This window comes from Pezoporus occidentalis, unplaced genomic scaffold, assembly GCF_034315485.1.
Source record: "Pezoporus occidentalis ecotype Australia unplaced genomic scaffold, CSIRO_AGI_Poc_V1 ctg91, whole genome shotgun sequence".
NCBI lineage: Eukaryota > Metazoa > Chordata > Aves > Psittaciformes > Psittacidae > Pezoporus > Pezoporus occidentalis.
In genome coordinates, this window is record NW_026916273.1 from 820,843 (window position 1) to 835,575 (window position 14,733).

The 14,733-nt window shown below is 38.8% G+C and overlaps 1 protein-coding gene across 1 annotated transcript; it reads right to left on the minus strand.

The window, feature by feature from the left end:
• Positions 1–2,191: 2,191 nt before the first annotated feature.
• On the minus strand, positions 2,192–14,642 carry HMMR (hyaluronan mediated motility receptor). The gene is made up of 17 exons (XM_062605303.1): positions 14,472–14,642; positions 12,294–12,370; positions 11,418–11,498; positions 10,499–10,687; positions 10,103–10,189; positions 9,472–9,572; positions 9,074–9,148; positions 7,888–8,066; positions 6,940–7,088; positions 6,422–6,636; positions 5,710–5,826; positions 4,812–4,970; positions 4,293–4,445; positions 4,083–4,182; positions 3,665–3,841; positions 2,972–3,134; positions 2,192–2,332 (listed from the first exon to the last, which is right to left on the minus strand). Exons 1-17 carry the CDS (start codon positions 14,515–14,517, stop codon positions 2,313–2,315), a joined length of 2,088 nt encoding a protein of 695 aa, XP_062461287.1. The 5' UTR covers positions 14,518–14,642; the 3' UTR covers positions 2,192–2,312.
• Positions 14,643–14,733: the final 91 nt, after the last annotated feature.

Sequence of the window (14,733 nt, forward strand, 5' to 3'; positions counted from 1 at the left end):
ATACTCTCAGCAGCTTAAAAAGGAATTAAAATGGTACTGCCAGTTAATATAGAAGGTTTTAATGAAGGCTGTATGAAAACAACTCTTAGTCATCATAAAAGCAGTCTTGTGATATACACAGTATTTTGCTTCACTGCATATACTTTTACCCTCTGCCAAACTCTTGCTAACTTAATGCAGGACATTTCAAACAGAAATCAAGGTTCAGTTAAAAAAAAAAAACACAAACAACATACTTTACCCGTTGCCATGTTGTGAGTTTTGTGGAAGCCTCCGTTAACATTCACTTGCCCTAATTTCTCTTGAAATAAAAGGCTCATTTACATTTTTAAAACTATATTGAATTAAGGATGTCTCACTTTCTGGCACAAAGGCTTTTCAGACTTCAACATTCTGATTTATGAACAGATTTTTGTCTCAAAACTCCCCATGTAAGTAGAACAGCACAGAAAGTGCACAACTTCAGCAGCCATGCATGAAATAATGCCATCTTGTGAGAACACTGTAGGAGCTGTGGTGTGTCACTTACTGCATTTTCAGTTGTTCACACGTGTCCCTTCCCACCCCCTTGCTCATCAGGCAGTTTGGTTTAACCAACTGCTCATTTCACATCCACCAACCAGCATGTAACATCAGGGTTTCCAACACAACTGTGTTCTCATCCAGTGAGACAGGCTAATGCACTTTTACTCTACAGTTTTCTTTTACTCCATCTCATCTTTCAGACAAGAGAACTTCCATACTTTTCCCCACAAGGAGAGAGAACTCCAGCATTAAATTCTTTCAGAGATCTTACTAAAATACACTTTTCAACACTTCAGGCAAGCTGCTAAATTGAACACTAAGTATTTCTCAATTCAAGCACCTTACATTAATCCTCATCCTTGCTCAAGTAATCCAGCACACACAGAACAATGGCAATAACAGATAAAACCTAGCAATTTCTTTCCCTGGACTTAATACACGTTTTTGGTACCTCATTTCCCATGTGTTATCAATCCTTTGTAAGCCCATAATGTCAGTATGAATGGCAGTATCTCCAACACATTAAGCTTTGTGTACTGCCTCACTGCACCACCCATGTGCAGGGTATTAGTAGGTACAATAGCAAGAACACAGAGTTCCACATTTCACTTGAGTGCCAGTGACTTACCTGCATATTAAGAGAAACTCACAGGAAATGAGTGGATAGGGGAATTGCAGGTTGTATGTATTGTACAGATCCACTAAATTTCTGTAGGATTGCAGATTATGCAAGTCTTTGAGCCAAGACTGACAGTTGGCTTTATTACGAAGATTTAAGACTAGAACAAAGAACATTAAGTCAATTACACTATAATTTGAGTTTTATCCTCAGTTTGTGAGGGAAATAAACAAAGTCTTTAATTTAAAATTTTTATTGTGCTGAAACATTCTTAGATTTTAGATGCAAACAGATTCTTCCCACATTGCCAAAATTCAGGTCTGTACAATAAATGTGTCTACACAGCAGGGATCCTCCCACCCCATTAAGACAAGTTCCATTGTTATTCCCCTTCAGGTAGCATTGATCAATTACAACAACTACAAATTTATGACTGTGGGATTCCAGTGAGCTCAGCATCCATGGAAGAGACATTTCTCTGAAGACACTAATCTTGGCATCAGTATACTAACATTTACCTAAATGCAGTCAATTTGAGTTTGAGCACCAAATCCTCTTCTGAAGATCAACAACAGCTGCAGTATCCAGCCCCAGGACTGAAATTAGCATGTCCTGAACACAGATCCCATTAAGAATATCAAAACTGTACAGCCCAGTTTTCTACACTGGTTCTGTATTATGTGCACCACAGAGAAGAAAGTGTCTCCTGGCAGCACTGCTGTCACTGGTATTAAAACAACCATAAATAACAAACATTATAAAACCATGAGATAGAATAAAAAAAAAAACCATAATTCGTGACACTAAATTTAATGCATCATACTTGCTCTTAAGTGCTTATTCACTCACCTCTTCTTAAGTTTCTCTGTCAAAACCAAGCTAAGCAGCTCCAGCACACAAAAACATGAATCGGTGAGTTAAAGAGCACAATGATGTTACCAGGCACCTGGAACATAAGTTACCTGTATGCTCAGGGCTTCTCAATAATAGTATAACCAAGCATATTTTTTTGAAAAATGTATAGGTTTAGACCATTTCTGTAGTACTCTCATAAAGCTGTATTATACACTGCATCCAGGTTCACCTTGAACAGTAGTCTGTTGAAGTCTTCTGTAGTACATGAGGGAATTTATTGGTGACTTACGGTATTTTTCTTGGTACCAAGAGACTAAATTTTGTTTCTATTACCTGCAATGGAAGAACATTACTAAGGCTGTGGTGGGAGCAATAGTCAAAACCCCATAGAGTAATTATTTGTAGTGCCTTCCTTCCCCCCCCCCCAGGAGACACTTCATACACCAGGCAAGCCAGAACTTCAGACCCTGGAATACACTGTAATGAAGGTCTGGTTGAGATCTCTTCCCTCCCACACTCTCCTCCACTGCTTTCCTTTGTGCCCCCTGGGCTCTTGGCATCTTTCCCTCTAACTCCACGTTCATCTGCCAGCCGTTTGCACCTACAGTAGTGTAAGGTTCTGCTGGGTAGCAGCTAAAGAGCTCCAGGCAAGCCACTGTTACCCCAGCACTTGTGCAGGAGACACTGCCCAACACCTGACTAGCGGTAACATTAAGCTGTATGACAGAAGAAAAACTGACACCACACACCACTTGCTCAGGCAGGGTTGTGAGAAACTGGGCTGAAAATCACAATAGCAAACCTGGGGCACTGGGAGTGCCCTGCTGAGGCAGGCCTCTGCCATCTGCTGTGAAACCTGAGATGCCATTCTCCTTCCTCCCCCAAAGGCAGCAGACTATGCAAGACTGTTGTACTTTCTTTGGTTAAACTTAAGAGGTACAAAGACATAGTTACATAAATATCCAAGCTTACCTTCTCTAAAAGGAGTTTTTGGAGGAATATTTTCCTTGCTATCATGCTGGAAAGCTTTAGAAGGATCAAAACGTCGAACGCCCTGAATTGCATGCACTTGCTCCTGAAGATCTCTGTTGCTTTGCTTTTCTTTGGCTAGCAATGCACGCAGTTTTGAGACATCCTAAAGAAAACATAATACTTGGAAATTAGATTGAGAACAAGGAAAAGCCTGCTTCCTCATTTACTGAAATAGACCTTCTGACTAATGCTAAACACAAACATACATACACATCATTAGTAGCATTAAAAAAAAAGAAAGACAAATATACAGGTGTTAGAGAAACCAGCACCACTGTATAACTGCTGTATAAGATCACTAAGCACTATGGTAGCCTGAAACTTTCAGGCAATGCTTTCAGTAGGTGGCTTACTAAGCCTAGAACCTCCAAAAAAGGCAAGAAAAAAAAACCAAGCTAAAAGTAGGGGTATTTACTTGCACTGGTGATCCAGAAGCATGTCATATATTCAGTCAGAACTAAAACATTTTCTCAGTGTTTCTGGAGGCTGGTGGTTTGTTCTAATCTAGCTCTTGCAAAGAATGTTATGCTCACAGAAAACAAGTAGTTTGCAGGATGAGGCTATAAATACTTAAAGCAACAAGCAAATCAAGCAAATTAATAACTTACAGATTTCTAATTTCATTTCACAGACCTGCTTTAGGTGGGCATTCTCTTCCTTCAACTTCATAACATGCTTGATTTTTTGCTTCTGGTTCTGGTGGCCAAGTAGTTTAGCATATGCATCACTTAGCTTATTCAGTTCTTCTTGGGCAGCACCATGCTCATTTAAGAGTGCATTTTTCTCTGCTTCAAACGCGTCTAGTTGTTGCTGAAATACACACTGCATCTTTCAGAAATCTTTAAAATAAACATAGCTTTTTAATGAACCAAAATCTACAAAGATAAACTGTTTTGGGAAGGGGAATAGCTAGCTCAAGGGACAGGAAACGGTTGTGAGATAAATGCCTTAGAACAGGAAATAGCTTGTCTATTTCTCAAGACTAAAACTTAAGACAGCTGCACAAGTTTTAAGTTAAGAGTTATTAATAAACATCTACTTGGTAACACACCTGAAAAGGCTTTGTCTTGTTATATAAGTCCTCATACAGATTACGCCAGGTCTTTATCTCTTCTTTTAAGCTAGAGGTCACATCTTCATTTATGGTTTTCCTAAAAAGCAAGAAGTGGAGTTTCATTATGTTCATGGTTAACTCTCAGCAGTTATTCACACTGCAGCTTTTATGTGCTCCAGTATGCATGCTTAGTTTGAGAAAAGCCACCTTGATCTTTCCATTTCGAGTTTTCTTTTCAGATCTTCCGTTTGCTTATCCAGTTTTTCCTGAAGTTTAGTCATTTGTGCAAGGCAAGACTCTTTTGTTCTCTCTGTTTCTGCTTCTTTTAGCGCAAGCTTTGTCTGGGTGTCTAAAAGCATCCTGAGGAAAATATTATCAATCTTTAATAAGCCCTTAATTTATTATTTACACTACCCTTAATCTGAAAACACAATTACCTGCTACTGAAAAGCTGTTAGTAGAAATGAAAGGTTTGCACAAACAGTGCTACAAAAGAACAGTATAGAAACAGACGGAACACACAGAACAGAGCAGTTTTCTGATGCATATGAGCTTAATGAATTTTGTCTGTCAGTATTTTCAACCCTCCAAACTGGGAAAATGAAGAAACTTCAGCTTACACCAAATACCAATTTTATCTAGTGGAGCGCCATGTTAACTTCTAGTTAGGAAGGCAAGCCCTAGTTGGCATTCTTTAGCCTAAAGAAAAGTTCATCTGATTAGTACCTTGCACATTCTTCTTTTGCTTTGTTCTTAGTGTTTTCTGCTTCTTGAAGTAGCTGTAGATGATCTTGGCCTACTTTTTTTAGGTTGACAACCTCTTCTTGCAAAGAAGTGTTCTCCAGTTTAAGACTGCTTATTTCTTCAGCTGTTGTCTTCTTGTAACTAGTATAAGAAAAATTGTGTGACTTCAGGCCTTACAAAAGCTCATGCTAACAAGTATAACAGATTTTATAATCTCCTAAAGTTAAAAAAAAAAAATCCAACACATTTCCATAAAGCCACAAGTAGTAATATTGCAACAAGTTCTGCAATACAGCTATTCTCATATTTTGGTAGATACTGTAAAACACCAAAGACCTGCTATATCTGAAGCTTATTTTAAATACCAAAAGACCTGCTATCTGCAGCCTCATTGGCAAGTACCCCACTGGATCCTTCATGGGTGGCTTGCATACTTAGCAATAACAGCATCACTTTTTAGATGCTTCCACAACCTGAATATTGCGAGAAGAAGGATCTGCAAGAACTGTAGAAAAATAATAACAGTTCAAGTTTCAAGCCTACACAGGAAGTCTTTTTGCAAGATACTTTAGGCAAAGAGAAGACCATCACTAGTTACAGCTCTCACTGAGATTCAAGAGCACTAGAGTATTATAAAATTGGTTACACTTTGGAAGAAACATCCAGTTTCCTGTACTAGACAGCAAGTATGTCATTACACTTGACTAGTACTCAAAAGGCATAAATTTCTTAATGACATCAAATACTCCAAAGTCCTCTGCTGTAATGCTGTACCAATGCTCATATACAGTGTTAAGTACCACAGCTTATGAATAAACAGCCAATTTTATTGTAATCTTAGAGATAACCCCTGTCCTAGAATTTAATGAAACTCAAATACCTTTCAAACTCAGCAACAGTCTCTCCAAGTTTACGCAGTGTATTGCTGTGCTCTTCTTGGATTTGCAGAGCAGCTTTGCTGTGCATTTCATTGATTTGCTCCAACTCTGCATTCTTCCTGAAATAGAAGTTAATCATTCCATGCTGGAGATAAGTATGTCTAAACAATGCTGTTATCAGTTACAGAAGGCTTGCAGTGGCAGCAGTAAATTGTGACAAACTAGTAACTTCTCTGCCACAACTTGAAATAAGGCACCATTTTCACAGCAAATGTAACTAAGCATCTCCCCTGCCTTATTTCCCCAAGGTAAGTATAGCATAAATTCAACACTTAACAACGGACTTTGAATACGTGAACAAAGAAAAAGCTTGCTTGAAAGTCTTTCCTAGTCATTGCCTTTTCCAGGGTAGAAGCATCCAATGACATGCATGTAGCTTACCCTTCACAGCAACATTGTATTACTACAGTACCGGCATTTCAAGCAAGTCTCAGCACACTGATGAAATTGTACTAAATTAAGACCGTATGAAACTGATTCAAGTAATTATTGATGGTTATTTGGTCTGATCACTATCAATGATCAACAAACAGCAAGAAATAAGTCGAGATCTGTTCACGTCTCTAAAACCTGAATTAGGCTTAGCAGCTTTGTTTACACTATTAATATTTTTTCCTTTCAAATGTTTAGGATTAGAAAGTTTATTTCACAAACCCTTTCAGCTTTACTTCCATCTGTGAAAGTTGAAGAGCTTGAGATTTGATTTGTTGCTCCAACCGCTTCACCAACTTCTCAGCTTTCTTCTCCTGAGCATGCAATTTATTCAGCTCATTCATGGTATCATTCAGCTCTTCTTCAAGAAGACGTCTCTCATTTGTTACCTCATCTTGAAACTCTAGTAACTTCTGGTGCATTGATGCAGATGACTCCTGCATGTCAGAGTACCACAGATTTTACAGCTACCAGTACTTTTCCAGATATTAAAAGCTGTTTTGCAGCGTTCAAACTTTGAAGCATAAGGTCAATTCTACAGGAAGAACCAAAAGACCCACCATACCAGCTATGATTCTTAAAGCTACTGGACCACAGTTTCTGCTAGCTGGCACCCACTTAACATTCCATAGGTTAGACCGTTATTCATACAGCAATCTCATATATAGGCAAAATTGGAACCTTTTGTGCCAGTCACTTGGATTAGAGCATTTTTAAACTACTTCATAGCCTGTATTTACCTTCTCTTTCTTCAGCTGAGAGACCATCTCCTCATGTTTCTGAAGCAGTTTTTGGTGTTCTTGTTCTTCTAAACAAATTTTTTTCTTCAGATCCTCTATTTCAGCACTCATACTTAGTAATTTTCCTCTGGTGTCCAACAATTCTTTCTCTGGATAAAGGAATTGTCAATATAGCACAAATTCCTTTCTCCATCTTCAAAGAACTACATCTTTATAATACTTCCATTCTAGATTTAAAGTTTGTTAGGCAAGGAAAAAAAAACCAAAACCAAACAAAACAAACCCTCATCTTTAACCCATCTGGAAACCCTCAAAAATCAGCTGAAAGTACACCACTTTAAAAATTATTTTAACAGCAGGAATATTTGGATCAAACCTTCATCAGAACAGCAGTATAGGTGGAGAAAAACAACTGAATCATTTCTTCATAGCTTCTTCCACATAATGCTAGCACACACAACCCAACAGGTACAGAGAACTGCATACCAGTCTCAGGCTGCAGAGTTGCTGGTTTTGGGCAGAGATAGAAAAAGAGGTGACAAGGGAATCCTACACACATTTCCAATGTCTCAACAAACTTGTGCACATGCTTGTAACAGTGAATTGAAACAGTATCATACTGCTCCTCAATGAAGAGTAAGGAATGAGTAAGTTGTGTTCACCTTTCAGGTTAAAGCCATTTCTATTATGTAAATGGTTTTTATTCTGTACTACATACCTTAGTAACCCTTCAGAGAAGTACACATTTAGACTTAAAAGATGTCAGATTCAAGGTGGTTTCCATATTGTTAGAGAGGTTCCTAGCTGTTTTCAGCTGGAGCTCAGAGAGATAGACTTATTTGTTCCAAGTTAAGTTAAATTGATATTTTAGAACAAGCCTATTTGAGATGCTTTAAAACATGTCAGTGATACCACATGTGCTGATAGCATAGAAACAGTAACAATTACCTTTTTCTTGTTGAAGCAGTTGAAACCTATCATTAAGTTCTTGTATCAGTTTAAAAGACTCTTCCTCTTTAGTTTTGAGGGTAGCCCTCAGGATTTCAATATCTTGGTCTTTCTTTATCACTGTCTCCTCCATCTGGGCAACATCTAGTTTGTATTTTTCAACTGTTTCTGCAACACTACTGTAGGAGAAAATTCAAGTACTTGTTACCACTAAATTTCGCTGGAAAACTTAACTCTTCAGCACAAAGAACAAATATTTAGGACCGCTGGTTTCAAACAGGAAAACTGCCTTCCGCTGCATTCCCAGACACAAGTTTTTGCACATTATGACAGGTTAATTAAAAAGCAGTTTCTCTCAACATTGATCTTTTGTTCTAAAGAAACTTATACAATCACATAAATATAAAGGTTTGATTAAAACATTATTAGTTACCATAATTGATTTACAGATGACTGCTATATCCAGGTTTTCACAAAGCTGAGTTTTCATAGCAAAGCATACACATTCATAAAGCAATTTTACAAGAATAAGCAGTCTTAATATATATATATAGAGGCAGTTACTGAGGTATCTTAGTGAGTAAATTGACTGGGGAAGGAGAGGTGAAGACTGAAATAGTTAAATTTAAATACTTCTGTATTTTTACCATGTTCTGAGCTAGGGACACATTACTGTGAAGACTGATTAGAGTTTCAATCAGTTACAGAGCACTAGAGTAGCGATTTTTAGAATCAGGCTGATGCTCATACATACATAATTCATCATAATTTGTAAATGCAATTCAGAGTACTATGCAAGCTAAGATTGGGGGGTTTATTTCCCCCTGCTGTAAATTGTTTTACAAGTAAGGGCTAAAAGATTTTACTGCCAGCACCTTTGAGGAAAAGGGTTCAGCTTGATTTGTGTACAAATGACTCAGGCTAAAACCAGGATTTCAAGACCCTGATACAGAACTCTTCCATATTACTGCTTAGCCAAGAAGAGCACAGAGACATGTAGAAATATAACTAACATTATTACTCCTTCCCATTGTGTGGAAAAAATACTTGATTTCTTTTCCCCCTCTATTTTAATACTGTTAAACAGAATTGTTACCAAGGCTCTAATTCAGCAGTCCATAAATGAGGCTTAGTTTTACTTCGTCTTAACTTACCCAGTCCCAACTCAAGAGCAATTTGTTATTACCTGAGCTCTGTGATGTATTCCAAAAGTTTTTCAGTGTCTGACTTTTCTTCAACTTTCTCTTTCTCAGTAGCAGACCTAAAACCAGGAAGTTTTCATGATGGATGTACTTAAACAAATTCAGAGCTACTTGGAAGCTATTTATTTACAGATAAGCAAGTAGAAATGAATAACTGAATCACAACTTATATATACTTTTTTCATAATCCAGTTTGGCTGACAAACTGATTTTGGCTCTAAGATGTGATTCTGCCCTCTTTTGATACTTGTTCCATTTGGTTTTCTCATTGCAGTAGGGAGGCTGAGCCACATTCTACCAGAAGCAAGTAAGCTAGGACAGTTGCATAAGCTAGACAAATTATCATTTCTTCCCTCAGTCACTTGCATTCCTTACTACTTACAGTTTTTCTTGCAACTGTGCTATTTTTCCTTGTGAATGCTCTAGATTCCTTTGCACTTCCTGCAGCTTCATTTCCATGTCTTCCTGCTTTGCAAGTGCAGTCTTAGAAAAACAAAGAAAAAAACCCAACAAATATTACTATCAAAAAGATATCGTAAAAAATAAATAATCCATTGTCTAAGAGACAGTGGTAAAGAGAAATCACAGACAGAAAGTCACAGCTACAATTTAATGATAGCACTTGTTGTATGCTAAATGCAATTCAGATGATCCCTTTCTAAAGATACCAGCTATTTGTAAAAACCACCACCACCCCCAACAAAACCAAAACAAACCACATGTAAGAGCTTCAAACTATATTTAGGACCACTGGTTTTTGAGGAAACCAGTAGTGCAATGAACAGACTCATAACAGAGGCATTTCTAGGCTTCTTTAGTTGAATGCAGATTTACTGTGCACATCAACAGCAAAATCAAGAACATTTGGTGTTTTATCTTTCTCTACTTTCTCTTCACAGAAACTACCAGCTGAGGACAGAAACAACACATGATCTGCAGTTCTGTGCCAAGCCCTTCATTGACTATTCCTGAATAGCTCAGAATTACTTCCTGTGCTGTGCAAATGGCCATACCTTTTCCTTAGCATCCCTCTGGTTTCTGAGCTTCATTAACTCCAGGCACAGGCTGCTCATTTTCTTTTGCATGCCATCTTCTGACAGCTTATTAGAGGAATATAAAACAGTAAGCATAATTCTTTCATCTGAGTTGTTTCATACACAATGCTTTAAAGGTACACCCCTCCCACCCACAACACTTATCTCTACCCATCACTAGGATGGATGTTAGCATGTTAGCAGGTTCTGCTCTGCCTTTAGACAGCAGCACACAAGATCCCAGACCAGGCATGCTCTGTCTGCTAGTGAAAGGCATATGAAAATAGATGCTGATCAGCAACCGAAGTTTCTTCTTGCCCAGGGAGCTTAACGACAACAAAGTCAAAGCAAATGTCTGCTTGCTTGTTTGAATACCTTTGACTTCAGCAGTTCATTGGTTCTTCTTAGTTCCAGAAGCTGTTTTTTCAGGCATGCAACATTTGCCAAGAGAGATGTTTTCTCCTGAACTGCAGCATTCAGCTTTGCTTCATTCTTAACAAAGTCCTCACCCAGAGCCTGAAGTTTTTTATCCTGCTCTCCACGCTCTCTCACTAATGCACGAATCTAAAACAAAAGAGGCATTTTCTTTGTTTCCTACTATTATTCTTTTCAAATAACATCATTACTTTGTGCCTCTGGTTTTCTTGGATAGACTGAGTATCCAAACTATATAAACATTCATTCAGAATATATATCTTTAACTCTGTCATTCACAGAAAAGGAGATAACAAAATCTCAATGATTCTCTAATATTATATAGCACAGACTTGCAGTCCTAGCATTTCACCTGACTTTTTATGCTACTGAGTCAGTACATGTTAAATTCAGAAGTCTTAGCTTCAAGTTGCAACGGAAGACAACTCTCCTCTTCGGCTGTGGAATGGATAAACAGAATGTGACATTTCAGACACACAAGGCATGTATCAGCACACAGTAGCATGATAAGGAAAAACCAGCTGCCTCTGAAACATTAAAATTATGTCAATTACTAAGCAAAAAGCTCAGAAAACAGTTGTTGAATAAAAGAGAACCTTTTTGGGTTAGAGAACATAGGACTCTATTCTCTTTTAAAAACAGATAGAGACTGGCTACATAGTTGATCACAAGCAATAGAAATTAATGTAACTGTATTAGCAAATCCAATGCTTTGTACATATCAGAGCATCTCTACTCTGCACAAAGCTGTTTGCAAACTACCTGTATGTTTTGTAAAGAAAAAGAGGCTAATTTTGCCAGCTTCTATTTTTTAGTAAATGAGAAATATTACAGGATTGCACTCGTGATGTATTCATACCTCCTTCTCCAGTGTCTTCTGTTTCTTTTTCTCTTTCATAAGGAGAACATCTCTTTTAGGCTTCAGAGTCACATTAGATGGCTTTTGAAAACATGCATTAGAAAGGTTAAACTAGTAAGCAGCTAGAAAACAGTTTAACACCACAGTTAAATGCCTTCATATAGACAATACTATTAAAGAGACACGCACAAAATAAAAACCTAACCTCTCTCACACAAATAGGGAAGGCTACTGTCAGGTTAGGAGGGGTTTTATCATTGTACTTTCTGATAAGCATTACTATGAACAGACAGCTCATAATCATTGTTCCAGGAAGGAGATTAAGAAAGTTTGAGACATTAGCACCTCCATAAAAGCCAATTTAATCATTTAACCATCAGTTTGTTTACAGAATTTCATCCTACGTGAAGAGTTCTAGTAAACTAAATTAGTAAATCAGGGTTACAATTTTTTCAACTAGTTGAGCTATGTATCTTACAATAATTATGCTCAAACACTGCACAAAGAACTTTCACCACTAGCTTTCTAGTTTGCCCTGTCCATATTAAAGCAGAAACAAAACCACAATAGTCTTAAAAAAACCCAAAAATGAAACAGCCACACTATCATTATATAGTGAGCAAGAGGCAAAAAACCCAACAGATCATAACACCAAAGACTACAAGCCATTTTAGGCCCAAGTAATAATCATGTAATTCCCAAAGATGCTGCAATTTCACTTTCCCTACTTAGTTACTAAGGAGCACAGGCATAATAATGAATTTCATAGTTTGCTCAGTTAATAGTGATTGCATAAAGGTGCTAAGTGATTTAACCAGTCACAGTGAGGTTTAGCTAGAATTTAACAGTGCTACAGACACCACAGAGGAATCTTACTGTTGATCCGAGAGATGTGAGCCTCCTGACAGTTACAGGGGTAGGTGCACTCTTCTCATTGCTCAGATTTGTGTCACCTGCAGAAGGATGCAGAAAAGAACGATGAAGGAAGAGGGCATGCATGCACAGGGAGCGAAATTTAATCAAACTAAAAGTCAATTGCCTTTTTACACAAAAGGTAGAATAGCACCCGATTATTAGACTATCTACCTTACAACCCAATGCCAGCTGTCTTCTTACTGCAGTCAGGGAGTTCAGTATTAGCCATACAGGCATTTGACAGATTTTAGAGAGACACTACCAGATGACAGACAGTTTTGAGAATGCGGCTTCTGCCAAATTCTACCCCCTGCCAATCCAGATCCATGCTGTCAGTTTTCAACTGAAGGATATTTTATATACAAAACCCCTGTGAAGTTATCACTAAATTCAAGGTTCATGAGGTAGGTAAGTAATTTATTTGATCCCCAGATGTCTCCCTAATTAGGAGAAATCACATATAAAGCTTGTTTTGGAAGATTCAGTCAGACATATTTTTACAGCAGCTGTCCTCTTGAGCTGGAAGGCAGGCAGTGAGCCTCTAAAACATAAACCATTTTCCAAACAAGAGCAGAGCAGTAGCAGCATGTAAGCACTAACAATTATTCAAAGATATTATACCATTATGTTCTGTGCAACTCTTATGGCTACTTAATTTTCTGGTTCCTAAACCTGTGACACGTTTCAGAGGACAGAGAATTTTTCAGTGCATCTGAAGATTTAACGTCATAGGATTGTTGAGGCAGGATACATACTAGGAATGAGATTTTCAGAAACAGCAGAGAATTATAATTGTAAATGACAGATTTTCCAACTTTGCAGCAAGTAACACATGTAAGTAAAATCCACTTAAAAAAAGGGGAAACAAACAAATAACTGGATTCTCAGTTCTTCACATCCCGTCATAAAGACAAAGGAAATATGCGCATTCGGTAAGGGAAAAGGTTTGTTTGTTACACTGATAATTAGGAAGTATAATTTACATAAACAATATTGCAAGGTATCTTGTTAGTGACAGCAGTGCATTAACTTCCATAAAGAAAACAAACAAACCAGAGAGTTGGAGGATCGTAATGCTAACTTGTGAAAAGGCTAAAAAATAAACTAAACAAACTTCAGACTTAACTGTGGGGTTTTTTAAAAATATTTTCCAGTTTAGATGAGATTGGATAGATGTTCTTGAATGCCAAGCTTTTCCTCCAAAGTAGCAAATTACTTAAACTTTATAAAACCAATACTTTTAAAAATTAAACAATTTTAAGGGAAACTGCAGACAAAACCAAGATGCCTACAAATTCTTCACACTATTATTATTATAGCCAGGTGGTCTCAAGCCCAATAAATGCTTATCTGCTTGCTCCAGCTTTCTGCAAAGGAGAGCAACTTCATCTTATATGAGAATGGGTGATGGTAGCAGAGGCATTCAGCTATAGCCAAAAACTCATTGTGAGAAACCTCTACATTATAAAATGCTCTCAGTAGCAGTACTTCAACTGTGACTGGTTCTGTATTTTTGCAGTTTTGTACTATGATATCAGAAGGCTATGAAACTCTGCTTTGTCACTGGCTTACTACATAAATATATACAAATACGTGTCGATATATGCGTATATACATAGAATCATAGACTGGTTTGGGTGGGAAAGGACCTTAAGTTCATCTAGCCCCAACCCGCTGCCTACAGTTGCTACAGTCCCTTATAACTGTGTAGGCCCCCTCCTGGTACTGGAAGGCTGCTATAAGGGTTCCCTCTTCTCCAGGCTCAACAGCCCGAATTTTCTGTCTCTGTAGCAGAGGTGCTCGAGACTCTTAGCACCCTCGTGGTCCTCCTTCGGACCTGCTCCAACGGCTCCATGTACTTCTTACTCTGAGGACACCAGAACCGCACACAGGACTCAAGCGAGGTCTCATGAGAGCAGAGTAGAGGGGGAGAATCCTCTCCCTCGACCTGCTTGTCACGTGGCTGGCTGTGCAGCCCAGGACCCTGCTAGCCTCTGGGCTATGATGCGTGCGGGCACACACACGGCCCTCAGCGAGAAGAAAGGCAGCACTAGCACACACCAACGAAACCACAGCTCCGTTTCCCCTCTCCCAGCACCACGGCTCAGGCTCCTTCCCCGCCCGCCACCGAGCACGTACCGGAGCGCTGGCTGCCGCGCGGGATCGCAGCGCTGCGAGACGCCATGACACGCACGACAGAACGCCTCAGCGTTCAAACGGGACAACTGACACTGCGACGCGTCCTGGACAGCCAATCACCTCCTGCTGCCTTGACTTTCTCAGCCAATCAGCGCGCCTGGCACGGAGCAGACGCCTTGCCGTTCTAGTGTGTCGCCAGGGGGCGGGGCTAGCGGCGGCTCAGCCCTGCGCATGCGCAGGCCTGCCCGCCCGGCCCGGCGAG

Coding starts and splice junctions, on each gene's coding strand:
- HMMR (XM_062605303.1), bottom strand. CDS start 14,517: ATGGCGTCTCGCAGCGCTGCGATCCCGCGCGGCAGCCAGCGCTCCG. Junction 12,371..14,471: donor GCGCGGCAGCCAGCGCTCCG/GTACGTGCTCGG, acceptor ATCCTTCTGCAG/GTGACACAAATCTGAGCAAT. Junction 6,637..6,939: donor CTCAGCTGAAGAAAGAGAAG/GTAAATACAGGC, acceptor TCTGACATGCAG/GAGTCATCTGCATCAATGCA.